The sequence below is a fragment of the Piliocolobus tephrosceles genome, chromosome 16 (assembly GCF_002776525.5).
Source record: "Piliocolobus tephrosceles isolate RC106 chromosome 16, ASM277652v3, whole genome shotgun sequence".
Taxonomy (NCBI): domain Eukaryota; kingdom Metazoa; phylum Chordata; class Mammalia; order Primates; family Cercopithecidae; genus Piliocolobus; species Piliocolobus tephrosceles.
Genome location: NC_045449.1, coordinates 26,780,098 through 26,794,779, shown reverse-complemented (window position 1 = coordinate 26,794,779; position 14,682 = coordinate 26,780,098). Strand labels below are relative to the sequence as shown.

The following is a 14,682-nucleotide window of genomic DNA, read 5'->3' as shown; positions in this document are numbered from 1 at the left end:
CTGAAAGGTCAATGAAGACAGGCACCAGAATGTCCATAGGATTTACATAGAGGTCACTGGTGATCTTAGAGATAGCTGGCTAGGTGGAGTGATTCTATATATAGTGATCCCATATATATATATATTAGAATTACCATATGATTTAGCAATTCAACTTCTGGATATATAAGAATTGAAAACAGGATCTCAAAGAGCTTCATAAACTGATGTCCATAGCAGCATTATTCCCACTAGCTAAAACATGGAAGCAACCCAAGTGTCTGCAGACACATGAATAAGCAAAAAGTGGCATACACATACAATAGAATATTACTTAGCCTTAAAAAGGAAGGGAACTCTGACATATGCTACAACATAAATAACCCTCGAAGACATTATGCTAAGTGAAATAAGCCAGTCACAAAAACACAGATACTGTATGATTCAACTTATATAAGGTATTTAGAGTAGTACAAATCAGAGACAGAAATTAGAATGATGGTTGCCAGAGGCTGGGGGAAGAGGAAATGGAGAATTTTAATGTGCTCCTAGAATTCCACTTTTGCAAGATGAAAAGAGTTATGGTACCCTGAAGAGCCAGTCATGTTAATTTAACATTTTTTAGTCATGGAAATGATGGTAGTGATGGTTTCACAACATTATGAATATATTTCATATCACCCAACTGTATACTTAAAAATGGTTTAGGGCCAGAGAGAAGTGGGGGAAAGCCAGAAGACTTAAGGGTGGAAAGGGGCAGAGCAAGATAGCCAAATAGAAGGCTCCGTTGAGCATCCCTCCCACAAGAACATCAAATTTAACAACTACACAAAAAAGCACCTTCATAAGAACCAGAAATCAGGCTCACAGTACCTGGTTTTAACTTTACATATAGAAAGAGGCACTGAAGAGGGTAGGAAAAACAGTCTTGGAATACCAACGCCATCCATATCCCATGTGGCAGAGGCAACACGGCACAGAGAATCTGTGCACTCGGGAAAGGGAGAGCATGGTGATAAAGAGAATAGAGAGACTTTGCCTTGTCACATCACAAAGCAAAACTGGGCTGAACTCAGGGGACGCCTACCCACAGGGGGAGCATTTAGATCAGTCCTAGCCAGAGAGGAATCAAATCACCCACTCCAGTGATTGGAACCTGAGTTCTGGCAAGCCTCTCCACTGTGGGCTGAAGTGCTCTGAGGCTCTAAATAAACTTGAATGGCAGTCTAGGCCACAAGGACTGCAACTCCTAGGCAAGTCCCTAGTGTTGAGATGGGTCTCCAGACCCGCCCAGAGCCTGGGTGAATGTGCCACCATGAAGGGAAGGACACAAGCCTGGCTGGCTTTGCCATCTGCTGATTATAGAGCCCTAGGTCCTTAAGTGAATATAAGTGGTAGCCAGATACTGGTTACAAAGGGGCTTGGGTGAGACACAGTGCTGTGCTGGCTTTAGGTCTGACCCTGTGCAGTCCTAGTGGTCATGGCCACAAGGTGCTTGTGTCAACCCACCTCCAGCTCCAGGCAGCTTAGCACACACACAGACTGTCTTTGAGAAGTATGAGAAGAGAATAAGAATCTCTGCCTGGTAATCCAGAGAATTCTTCTGGCTCTTATACAAGACCACCAAGGGGGCACCTCTAGTAGTCTGCAAGAGTCACAGCTTTACTGGGCTTGGGGTGCTCCCTAATGCAGATACAGATCACAACACCGAAGTCCTTTCAAAGACCTGGAAAGCCTTCCCAAGAAGGACAGGTACAAACAAGCCCAGACTGTGAAGACTACAATAAATAACTAACTCTTCAATGCCCAGGCACTGACAAACATCCACAAGCATCAAGACCATTCAGGAAAACATGACCCACCAAACTAAGTAAGTCACCAAGAACCAATTCGGGAGAAACAGAGATACGTGACCTTTCAGACAGATAATTCAAAATAGCTGTTTTAAGAAAACTCAAAGAATTTCAAGATAACACAGAAAGAATTCAGAATTCTATCAGATATATTTAAAATAATTGAAATAATTAAAAAGAATCAAGCAGAAATTCTGGAATCCAAAAATGCAACTGACATACTGAAGAATGCATCAGAGTCTGCATCAATAGCAAAATTGATCGAGTATTAGAAAGAATCAGTGAGCTTGAATGCAGGCTATTTGAAAACACACAGTAAGGGCTGGCGCAGTGGCTCACACCTGTAATCCCAGCACGTTGGAAGGCCGAGGCAGGCAAATCACAAAGTCAAGAGATCGAGACCACAGTGAAACCCTGTCTCTACTAAAAATAAAAAAAATTAGCTGGGCGCGGTGGCGGGTGCCTGCAGTCCCAGCTACTCAGGAGGCTGAGGCAGGAGAATTGCTTGAACCCAGGAGGTGGAGGCTGCAGTGAGCCAAGATCATGCCACTGCACTCCAACCTGGGCAACAGAGTAAAACTCTGTCTCAAAACAAAACAAAACAAAACAAAAACAAAAACCTCACTAGTAATAGTAAGGTCACAGAAAACCAATCAAAAATAATAACTACAACAACTTTCAAAGATACAGATAGTATAATAAGACATACACAGAAATAACAAAAAGTTAAATAGCAGGGGATGAATTTAAAGTGTAGAGTTTTTATTAGTTTTCTTTTTGCTTGTTAGGTAGTTTATGCAAGCAGTATCAAGTTGTTATCAGCTTAAAACAATAGGTTATAAGATACTACTTGCAAGCCTCATGGTAACCTCAAATCAAAAATCATATAATGGATACACAAAAAATAAAAAGCAAGAAATTAAATCATAGCACCAGAGAAAATCATATTCATTTAAAGGAAGACAGAAAAGAAGGGAAGAAGGAAGAGAAGACCACAAAACAAAACAACCAAAGAACAAACAACAAAATGGCAAGAATTACTTACCAATAATAACATTGAATATAAATGGACAAAAATCTTCAATCAAAAGACATAGAGTGGTTGACTGGATTAAAAAAACAAGACCCAATGGTCTATTCCCTACAAGAAACACACTTCATCTATAGACACATATAGACTGAAAATAAAGGTATGGAAAAATATATCCCATGGTAATGGAAGCCAAAAAAGAGCAGGATTAGCTATACCTATATCAGACAAATAGGTTTCAAAACAAAATCTATAAGAAGAGACAAAGAAAGTCATTTTATAATGATGGAGTCAATTCAGTAAGAAGATATAACAACTGTAAATATATGTGCACCAACACTAGAGCACCTAGACATATAAAGCAAATATGGGCCGGGCGCGGTGGCTCAAGCCTGTAATCCCAGCACTTTGGGAGGCCGAGACGGGTGGATCACGAGGTCAGGAGATCGAGACCATCCTGGCTAACACGGTGAAACCCCATCTCTACTAAAAATACAAAAAAAACTAGCCAGGCGAGGTGGCGGGCGCCTGTAGTCCCAGCTACTCTGGAGGCTGAGGCAGGAGAATGGCGTAAACCTGGGAGGCGGAGCTTGCAGTGAGCTGAGATCCGGCCACTGCACTCCAGCCCAGGCGACAGAGCAAGACTCCGTCTCAAAAAATAAAAAAATAAAAAAATAAAGCAAATATGACTAGAGCTAAAGAGAAGACAGACTCCAATACAATAATATCTGGAGACTTCAACAACCCACTTTCAGCACTAAACAAATTATTCAGACAGAAAAGTAACAACGAAATATTGGACTTAATCTGTACTATAGATCAAATGGACCTAATAGATATTTACAGAACGTTTACATTCATGCTGCAGAATACACATGGATCTTTTCCTCAGCACATGATCATTCTCAAGGATAGGTCACAAAACCTAAGACCTAACATATGTCAGGTCAGAAAACAAGTCTTAAAACATTGAAAAACATTGAAATAGGCCGGGTGCGGCGGCTCATGCCTGTAATTCCAGCACTTTGGAAGGCCGAGGCGGGTGGATCACAAGGTCAGGAATCAAGACCATCCTGGCCAACATGGTGAAACCCTGTCTCTACTAAAAATACAAAAATTAGCCAGGTGTGGTGGCGTGTGCCTGTAATCCCAGTTGCTGGGGAGACTGAGGCAGGAGAATCGCTTGAACCTGGGAGGCAGAGGTTGCAAAGAGTGGAGATGACGCTACTGCACTCCAGCCTGGTGACAGAGCAAGACTCCATCTCAAAAAAAAAAAAAAAATTGAAATAATACCAAGTATCTTCTCTGACTACAACGGAGTAAAACTAGAAATCAATAATGGGGAATTTTGAAAACTATACAAACCCAAGGAAATTAAACAATATGCTCCTGAATGACCAGTGGGCCAATGAAAAAATTAAGAAGGAAATTAAAAAATTTCTTTTAAGACGGGTGCAGTGGTTCATGCCTGTAATCCCAGCACTTTGGGAGGCCGAGGCCAGTGGATCCGAAGGTCAAGAAATCGAGACCATCCTGGCTAACGTGGTGAAACCCCGTCTCTACTAAAAATACAAATTAGCTGGGCATGGTGGTGGGCGCCTGTAGTCCCAGCTAATCGGAAGGCTGAGGCAGGAGGATCACTTGAACCCAGGAGGCATAGGTTGCCGTGAGCCAAGATCACACCACTGCACTTCAGCCTGGCAACAGAGCGAGACTCTGTCTCAAAAAAACAAACAAAAATTTTTTTTAGTATTCATTTTTTTTACAGTGACTTTTCGTATTTATCATCTCTCAACTTTGTAGGTATGAACAGGCAGAAGAGCCAGAATTGAAGCTTGGAGCCCAAACTTGGGATTCCAAAATGGGGTAGAAGTCATATATGTTAGGATCTTGGCAGCAGCCAAAATGGACTATTCTGTGGCCCACGAGGTCATTTGCAGGGACCTTGAGGGTACAGGATGAGTTGGAATGAGGGTACCCGATGACCCGTGTACACCAAGCCAATCAGATGAGCAGTGTTGGGCAATCTGGGTAGTGTGTCTGCATTTCTCAGGCCGACACTGGTGGTGACTTCACCCTCCAGTATTGGCAATTGTGGAGTTTTTGCTTGTTTTTGCTGAATATGCTTTTATTTGGCTTTCTTGAGGTTTGCTCTGTGGTTATTGAACCATACCTGGAGTACTATTGGGCGTATGTCTATTTTCGAGGCCATTTATTTCTGAGGGCTGGGATTTGGATATGGGTTCTCATTGAACAAGATGTTCAGATCTTCCAGTTGCTTCTCAGTGAACATGGTTCGTTTCCTGTGTGAATGCATCTGGTCCTTGCCGTTAGAAAGATCCTCTAAGCCTGGTATCTTCTAATCCAGATGTGTGCCTGGGCTCAGGTGCAAGGATAAGTAGTATCCTTTTTTTAAGGGGAGACAGGATGTCGCTCTGTTGCCCATGCTGGAGTGCAGTGACATGAAAACAGCTCACAGCACCCTCAACCTCCTGGGTTCAAGTGTTCCTCCCACCTCAGCCTCGAAAGTGGCTGGGACCACAGCCATGTGTCATCACACCTAGCTACTTTTTTCTTTTTTTTTCAGAGGGTCTCATAGTTTCTTTTTTCTTTTTTTTTTTTATTGGGTCTGACTATGCTGCCCAGGCTGGTCTTGAACTCCTGGGCTTAAGCAATCCTCCTGCTTCTGCCTCCCAAAGTGCTAGGATTATAAGTGTGAGCCATAACAATCAGCCTGAAAAATTTCTTAAAATAAATTATATTGGGCCTAGTGCAGTGGCTCATACCTGTAATCCCAGCACTTTGGGAGGCTGAGGCAGGTGGATCACCTGAGGTCAGGAGTTTGAGACCAGCCTAGCCAACATGGTGAAACCTCATCTCTAAAAAATACAAAAATAAGCCAGGGGTGGTGGTGGGCGCCTGTAACCCCAGCTACTCAGGAGGCTGAGGTAGGAGAATCGCTTGAACCCGGGAGATGGAGGTTACAGTGAGCTGAGATCATGCCACTGTACTCCAGCCTAGGTGACAGAACAGGAGTCTGACTCAAAAAATAGAATAATAATAATAATAAAGGAATAACATAGCTAGGAATAAATTTAATGAAAGAGGTGAAAGACTTACACACTTAAAACTACAAAAAAATCACTGAAGGAATTACAGACCCAAATAAAAATAAATAAAAACACATTCTGTGTCTTAGGGAAAGAAGACTTAATATTGTTAAGATGTCAATACTACCCAAAGTGATCTACAGATTCAACATAAACCCTATCAAAATTCCAACAGCCTATTTTGTAGAAATGGAAAAGCCAATCTTCAAATTCCGATGGAATTGCAAGGAGTTCTGAATAACAAAAACAATCTTGGAAAAAAAAAAAAAGTCAAAGAATTCACACTTCCCAATTTTCTAAATTTACTAAAAGGTTGTAGTAATCAAAATAGTGTGGTACCAGCGTAAGTACAGACATATAGACTAATAGAATAAAATGGAATGTCCAGAAGTAAAACTATACATTTATTTTGAGACAGGGTCTCACTCCATCGCCCAGGCTAGAGTGCAGTGGTACAATCATGGCTCACTGCAGCCTCAAACTCTCAGCTTGGGTGATTTCTCCTACCTCAGCCTCCCAGATACCTGGGACTACAGGCACATGCCACCATGCCCAGATACTTTTTTGTATTTTTCTAGAGATGGGGTTTCACCATGTTGCCCAGGCTGGTCTGGAACTTCTGGGGTCAAGCAATCTTCCCACCTTGGCCTCCCAAAGTGCTGGGATTACAGGTGTGAACCACATGCCTGGCCAAATGATTTGTTGACAAGGATGCCAAGTCTAATCACTGGAGAACAGACTCTTCAACAAATGGTACCAAGACAATTGGATTTCCACATACAAAAGAATGAAGTTGGACCCCTAATTCACATCATATACAAAAATTAACTTAAAATTGACCAATTACCTAAACGTAAGCTAAAACCATAAAACTCTTAGAAGAGGCTGGCACGGTGGCTCATGCCTGTAATCCCAGCACTTCGGGAGGCCAAGGCGGGCAGATCACTTGAGGTCAGGAGTTCAAGACCAGCCTGGCCAAAATGGTGAAACCCCATCTCTACTAAAAATACAAAAAGTAGCCAGGTGTGGTGGCAGGCGCCTGTAATTCCAGATACTTGGGAGGCTGAAGCAGGAGAATTGCTTGAACCTTGGAGGTGGAGGCTGCAGTGAGCCGAGATCGTGCCACTGCACTCCATCCCTGGGAACTGAGTGAGACACTGACTCAAAAAAAACAAAAAAACAAAAAAACCAAACCAAACCAAAACAAAAAACCTCTTAGGGGAAAACATAGGGATAAATCTTCATGAACTGAGATTTGGCAATGAATCTGTAAATATGACAACAGAAGCACAAGCAACAACAAAAAAAACAACAAATAAATATTAAATTTAAAACTTTTGTGCATCAAAGGATACCACTGAGAAAGTGACAACTCTTAGAATGGGAGAATATATATATATTTGATAATATATCTGTAAGTCATATCTAATTCGATATCCAGAATATAGAAGGAATCTCCAAAACTCAACAACAAAACGATAAACAACCCAATTTTACAATGGTCAAAGGACTTGAATAGACATTTCTGCAATGAAGATCTACAAATGACCAACAAGTACAAGAAAAGATGGGCAACATCATTAGTCATTAAGGAAATCCAGATCAAAATCACAATGAGGCTGCGTGCGGTGGCTCACGCCTATAATTCCAGCACTTTGGGAGGCCAAGGAGGGCAGATCACAAGGTCAAGAGATCGAGACCATCCTGGCCAACATGGTGAAAACCCATCTCTACTGAAAATACAAAAATTACCTGGGTGGGGTGGTGAGCACCTGTAGTCCCAGCTACTCGGGACGCTGAGGCAGGAGAATCACTTGAACCTGGAAGGTGGAGTCTGCAGTGAGCAGAGATCGTGCCACTGCCCTCCAGCCTAGCCACAGAGCAAGACTTCAGCTCAAAAAAGGAAATATATGTGTATATATATATGTGGCACATCCACCCAATGGAATATGATTCAGCCCCATAAAAGGAATAAAGTTCTAACACATGCTACAACATGAATGAACCTTGAAAACACTATGCTAAGTGAAAGAAACCTGGCACAAAGGGACAAACATTGAAAGATTCCAGTTATATGAAATATCTAGAACAGGCAAACTCAGAAACAGAAAGTAGCTTAAATGTGAGCAGGGACTAGCGGGACGGGAAATAAAGAGTTACTGCTTAATGAGTACAGAGTTTCTGTTTATGATGATTAAAGAGTTCTGGAAACAGCAGGGATAGTTGCACAACAGGAAATGTATCTGTCACTGAATTGTACACTTTAAAATGGTTAAAATGAGGCTGGATGCGGTGGCTCACGCCTGTAATCCCAGCACTTTGGGAGGCCGAGGCGGGTGGATCAACTGAGGTCAGGAGTTCGAGACCAGCCTGGCCAACACGGTGAAACCCCGTCTCTACTAAAAATACAAAAATTAGCCAGGCGTGATGGCTCACGCCGGTAGTACCAGCTACTCGGGAAGTTGAGGCAGGAGAATCGCTCGAACCTGAGAGGTGGAGGTTGCAGTGAGCCGATCACGCCACTGCACTCCATCCAGCCTGGGCGACAGAGCGAGATTCTGTCTTAAAAAAAAAAAAAAAAAAAAAAAGGAGGTTAAAATTACAAGTTTTAATGTTATATACATCTTACCACAATTTTACAACTGTCAGAGAAAGAGACCGAAGATCGATTGGGAAGAAGTTGAAATATGCCAAGGCGTGTAGCAGCTAGGTTGACAGGCTTTTGGGAGATGGCGAATTTGTTTTTTTCCCGCTTCTTCATACTTTTATGAACTTTCCAAAGTTCTTTCCAAAAGCGGGAGTCGACTTTTAGACTGACAAAAGGAACGTAAAAGTAGAACGGCTGGGGAAAGGGATTCTAGCCACAGGGGAAGAGGGCAGGCTGCGGGCAGCCGGGTTGGGGGGGCGCGAGGGGAGCTGCGGGACCGGCCTCCCTACCCGCGGCAGTGCCGGGCAGCGCCGGGGCCTGAGGGTCAGGCTGAAGTCGGGACTGGAGCCGGGGCCCGGGCAAGGGGCAGAGTCGGAGCTCGCCTCCAGCTCGCGTGCGGCGCGGCGGTACTTGTCTGCCAGGTCCTGCAGTAGCGTGTTCTTCCGCAGCCGAGGCTGCTGCGCGGCGCCCTCACGGCAGGTGGGGCAGGCCCAGCGGCGCCCCGCGCCGCGCGCGCCCCACAGGCCCTCCAGGCAGCGGCGGCAGAAGCTGTGGCCGCAGGGCAGCGTGGCGGGCCAATCTAGCAGCTCCTGGCAGATGATGCAGCCCAGGTCGTCCTCGGCTAGCCATACGGGGACGGCGGAGCCTCGTCCCTGGCCCAGGCCCGCCATGGCGACCAGGCAGCCGGGGCGCGGATGTCACGGTTGAGCCGAGCCCGCCCGCGACCGCGTCTCCTCAGGCTCCTCCTTCGCCCTGCCTCTTCCCCTTTCCCTCCTCCTCTTCTCAGCAGCCTTTTCCCCTCCTTCCTTGGGGCCACCCAGTCTCCTTCCTCCGGTCCTGCTGAAAGCGGACTTAGAGCCTCCACTGCCCAGCTCGAAAGGCAGAGCTGACCTTAAGTGGCGGCCTCTTGCCCTGGGAAACCAACTTGCCGCGAGCCGCTAGGAACCCGCGGATGTCTCCAAGATTCGCTTTAGCTGGATGTCCCCCCATTAAGATGCAGCACCGTTGAATGTCTTCTAACGTTGGCTAATAAATAAATAAATAAACAACAAAAAGATGCAACACCGACAACTCTCGGGAGGAGAGGACTGCATTCAGGAGCTCATTTATGAGAATGAGCCCACGAGGCGTCATTCAGGTCCTCTAACAAGTAGCAAGGGATTAAAGATCACCGATGCACAGCCACAGGGGGCATCTTCAAAAATGTTGATGTTCGGGCCCCGCTCGCAGGGAGTCTGATTTCATTGTCTTCGGTGGAGCATGGATATTTCATAAAACCTCCCTCAGGTGATTCTGACGTGCATTCAAGGTTGAGTGAGCGACCCCTGGACTTTTAAACTCGCGGTTATAATGCGCGCTGTGTCCTTACTGCCCTCTGCGGGATGTAAGAGCGTTCCCCAACAGACGCGCGGACAAAATACTAGAAAGTGTTTTCCTGATATGGCACTCCTGGCACTTGTGGGGCTTGCGTTCTCTCCCAACTCATTCACTTCGCATCCCAGTCCTAAGCGCATTGCAACCAGAAAATGTTAGAGCTAAAAGAGCACCACGTCCTCCCAGATGACCTAAAGAGGTTAAAAAAAAAAAAAAAAAAAAAAAAAAAAAAGAATTTCCAGGCTCTCATGGTAACAATGAAGCGTCAGAGACTAAAACCCACAACTCCCCATCTGTTGAAATGAACTAACAATGTCTCATGCTTTACTTTATCCTTCCTTTCTCGCCTGGGCTCAAAGTAGGTATCAGATAATACAAGTTTGTAGCTGACCTTTGGATCACTTGAGGTCAGGAGTTCAAGACCAGCCTGGCCAACATGGTGAACCCCCATCTCTACTAAAAATACAAAAAAAAAAAAAAAAAAAAAAAAAAACAGAAAGAAAGCAAGCCAGGCATCGTGGCCCATGCCTGTAATCCCAGCTACTCGGGAAGCTGAGGCAGGATAATCACTTGAACCTGGGAGGCGGAGGTTTCAGTAAGCCAAGATTGCGCCACTGCACCCCTAGCCTGGGCGACATAGGGAGACTCTGTCTCACACACACACACACAAAAAAAAATAGAAGAAGCGTTTGTGGTTATTTTCAATACCGGAAGTGTCATGGAGTAGGCAGCACTGCTCATCAACGTTTCCAGTGCTTTCCCTTTCTGGGCACTTGGTAGGACTGGCACTTCCCTGACCCACTTGAAACACACAGAGGTAATAACATGTTACTTCCCACCAGCTTTAAAGGCGACTGAGCCAGCCATTGTATCGCTTTCTGCCAGCTGCTCCAACTATGGAGATGAAACCATCATCCAGTGACCCGGGTCACTGATTGGCTAAGATGAGCAGACTCCTTGCCGACGCACCCTAGGATACATAGTAAGGGGAGAAGAAAACTAGATGTATTCAGCTTATTGAGATTTAATGGGTGTGTGCTGCTGCAGAATAACCTAGCCTGTCCTGACTGATATATTACCTGGATCTTGTTCCAGAGTCTCCGCATTGGAGTAACATTGTAGCTTCTAAGAGCCTCTCTTTTTTTTCTGTAAAACAGGCATGATACTAAACAATTAAACAGGCTCAGATCTTCCAACTTAAAAAATAAAATCACTGGTGGGGCGTGGTGGCTGATGCCTGTAATCCCAGCAGTTTGGGAGGCTGAGGCAGGTGGATTGCCTGAGTTCAGGAGTTCGAGACCTGCCTGAGCAACATGGTAAAACCCTGTCTCTACAAAAATATATATATACAAAAATTACCCAGACATGGTGGTGCAGGCCTGTGGTCCCAGCTACTCAGGGGACTGAGGTGGGAGGATTGCTTGAGCTGGGGAGGTAGAGGCTGTAGTGAGCCATGAGAGCTCAGGAGGTCAAGACTGTGGTTAGCTGTGATCCTACCACTTCACTCCAGCCTGGGGAAGGAGCTAGACATAGTCTCAAAAAAATTAAAAATTAAAAAATAAAATCTGGCCGGGCGCGGTGGCTCACGCCTGTAATCCCAGCACTTTGGGAGGCCGAGACGGGCGGATCACGAGGTCAGGAGATCGAGACCATCCTGGCTAACACGGTGAAACCCCGTCTCTACTAAAAAATACAAAAAAACTAGCCGGGTGAGGTGGCGGGCGCCTGTAGTCCCAGCTACTCGGGAGGCTGAGGCAGGAGAATGGCCTAAACCCGGGAGGCGGAGCTTGCAGTGAGCTGAGATCCAGCTACTGCACTCCAGCCTGGGCGACAGAGCGAGACTCCGTCTCAAAAAATAAAATAAAATAAAATAGAATAAAATCACCTTTCACCTAAGCCTCCCTGGAGCCAGCTCTCCTCTTTTCCATTTCACAGCCAAGTTCCTGTAAAGAGTGGGTTAACCCGTAGTTTTCAAACATTTTTTCTTGGACACTCCCTAAAAGTTTTATGCAAAATCATGCAATGGTTATAAGAAAGGGGGAAGGGAAGAGTGGTCAGCTCTGGTAGTAAAAACATATTAGCAAATTCTTCATTTACACCAGATTTTTTTTTTTTTTTTTTTTTTTTGAGATGGAGTCTCACTTTGTTGCCCAGGCTGGAGTGGAGTGGAGTGGCGCAATCTTGTCTCACTGCAACCTCCACCACACAGGTTCAAACCATTCTCCTGCCTCAGCCTCTGGAATAGCTGGGATTACAGGCACTCACCACCATGCCCGGTTTTGTATTTTTAGTAGAGATGGGGTTTCCCCATGTTGATGGGGTTTCTCCATGTTGGCCACACTTGTCTTGAACTCTTGACCTCAGGTGGTCCGCCCACCTCATCTTCCCAAGTGCTAGGATTACAGGCGTGAGCCACTGCACCCAGCCTACATCAGAAATTTTGTCATTTTTGGCCGGGTGTGGTGGCTCACGCCTGTAATCACAGGACTTTCGGAGGCCGAGGCAGGCAGATCATGAGGTCAGGAGTTCTAAAAATACAAAAAAAAAAAAAAAAAAAAAAATTAGCTGGGCATGGTTGCGGGCACCTGTAATCTCAGCTATTCAGGAGGCTGAGGCAGGAGAATCGTTTGAACCCAGGAGGCGGAAGTTGCCATGAGCCGAGATGGCGCCAATACACTCCAACCTGGGCAACAGGGCGAGACTCTGTCTCAAGAAAAAAACAAAGAAATGTTGTCATTCTTTTATCTTTCTGAACTTGTATTTCCATTCCATTTTCTCCACAGAATTACATTCCAAAGCAATATATTTCATGTATGAAAGTGTGTTTATCACTTTGTAATACTTCTCTGCAACAAAAGTATGTATATGTATTAAACTTTTAATTCTTTTTAACTTCCTATGACAAAAAGCCTCTCGTTAAATGTTTTCCCCTGGATTGAATTATCAATATAATTACTATTAGCAGTCAAACAAAAGAAAAGTATGCTGCAATTTATATAAATAACTTTTAAAGAGAGTAAACATTTTATTGGAATGATAGCTATTACTAAGACAGATGGGCTCGTTTCTTTCAAAAACGCATTTATGCCCAGGCACGGTGGCTCAAATCTGTAATCCCAGCACTTTGAGAGGCTAAGGCAAGCAGATCACTTGAGGTCAGGAGTTTGAAACCAGCCTGGCCAACCTGGTGAAACGCTGCCTCTACCAAAAACTACAAAAATTAGCTGGGCATGGTGGCCTGAGGTCCCAGCTACTCTGGAGGCTGAGGCAGGAGAATCGCTGGAACCCAGGAGATGGAGGTTGTAGTAAGCTGAGATGGCACCATTGCACTCCAGTCTGGGCGACAGAGCAAGACTCTGTCAAAAAAAGCATTTATCTGTGAATGAACATTATTTAATGATAGAATTAGACAAGGTTTCGTAATAAATTCTATTTCCTTTATGTTTTTATGCGTGTGCCTAGAAACTTTGTTCACATGTAAAAATAGATGACAAAATTGTCATTCATTTTCATATTTTTTGAGATATCTGCAAAAAAGTCACATAGTGATAATCTCTCACCTGACAACTTGATTTGATTTTTCTTTAATTTTTTGTTTAAAGCAAGAATTTGAAACACTTGTGTTACAAAAGTCATTAGAAGTATTCCCTTTCTCATTTTCTGGGTGGTATTGTAACGTGGCTGACTCCATCTTGCTGCTAGCCTCACAGGCTGCTGTCTTCGCTCATTCTTGGGGTAGGCCATGCTAACCGTGGAAGGAATTTAGTTTACAGTTTAACTTAGAAGTCAGGATGATAATAGTCCCTCCCTAAAACTAATCCTCTCCTTATTGAGGGGGCTGAAACCACGTTTGTAAAACTATTGAGAGGCCACAAAATTAAGTTTATGGGAGGGGCCTGAGTTCTGCTGACATGTTGATTGATTTCTATAATCCCTGACATTCAGGAGTTATGTAGCCAGAAGTCACAAGATTTGTGGCTTCTTCAATTGCCCCTATAGATAACATCACTATTGTAGAATCTAAGATTGGTCATTGGAGATGTTTTCCAGACTTACACCACCAGGGCTAGTGACTTGTGACTCAGTTGGCCCTGCAGCCTCACCCAGAAGTGGACTCAGTTCATGAGGACTATTCTCCACATCCCTAATGACTGCATCCCCAGTCAATCAGCAGCATCCATCCCCTAGTCCCCTGCCCACCAAACTGAAAAACCATAACCTCCAGCCTTTGGGGAGACTGATAACTGATAACTCCACTTCTCCCACAAGGCCAACCTCACCTTAATGTTAATTAAACTCTTTCTTTACTGTTTTGCCTGTGCAGTGGGCAGGAAGAACCCGTTGGGTGCTTACAGTATGCCAAAAAGACTTTGCCAAGGTTTAGCAAATGACTATCAATTAAAAGTAATTACAATTTAACTTAAGAGACACCGTGTTTGGCCGGGCGCGGTGGCTCAAGCCTGTAATCCCAGCACTTTGGGAGGCTGAGGCGGGCGGATCACAAGGTCAGGAGATCGAGACCATCCTGGCTAACACGGTGAAACCCCGTCTCTACTAAAAAATACAAAAACTAGCCGGGCGAGGTGGCGGGCGCCTGTAGTCCCAGCTACTCGGGAGGCTGAGGCAGGAGAATGGTGTAAACCCGGGAGGCGGAGCTTGCAGTGAGCTGAGGTCTGGCCACTGCACTCC

The 14,682-nt window shown here is 44.7% G+C and overlaps 1 protein-coding gene across 2 annotated transcripts in view; it reads right to left on the bottom strand.

Moving 5' to 3' along the window:
• RNF135 (ring finger protein 135) overlaps positions 1-9,936 on the bottom strand; it is a 28,020-nt gene extending 18,084 nt beyond the window's left edge. For both annotated transcript variants that reach the window (XM_023182846.2, XM_023182847.2), the window contains exon 1: positions 8,910-9,936. In XM_023182846.2, the coding sequence (XP_023038614.1) occupies positions 8,910-9,290 (381 nt within the window). In that variant the 5' untranslated portion in view covers positions 9,291-9,936. The remainder of the gene's footprint in view (positions 1-8,909) is intronic.
• Positions 9,937-14,682: the final 4,746 nt, after the last annotated feature.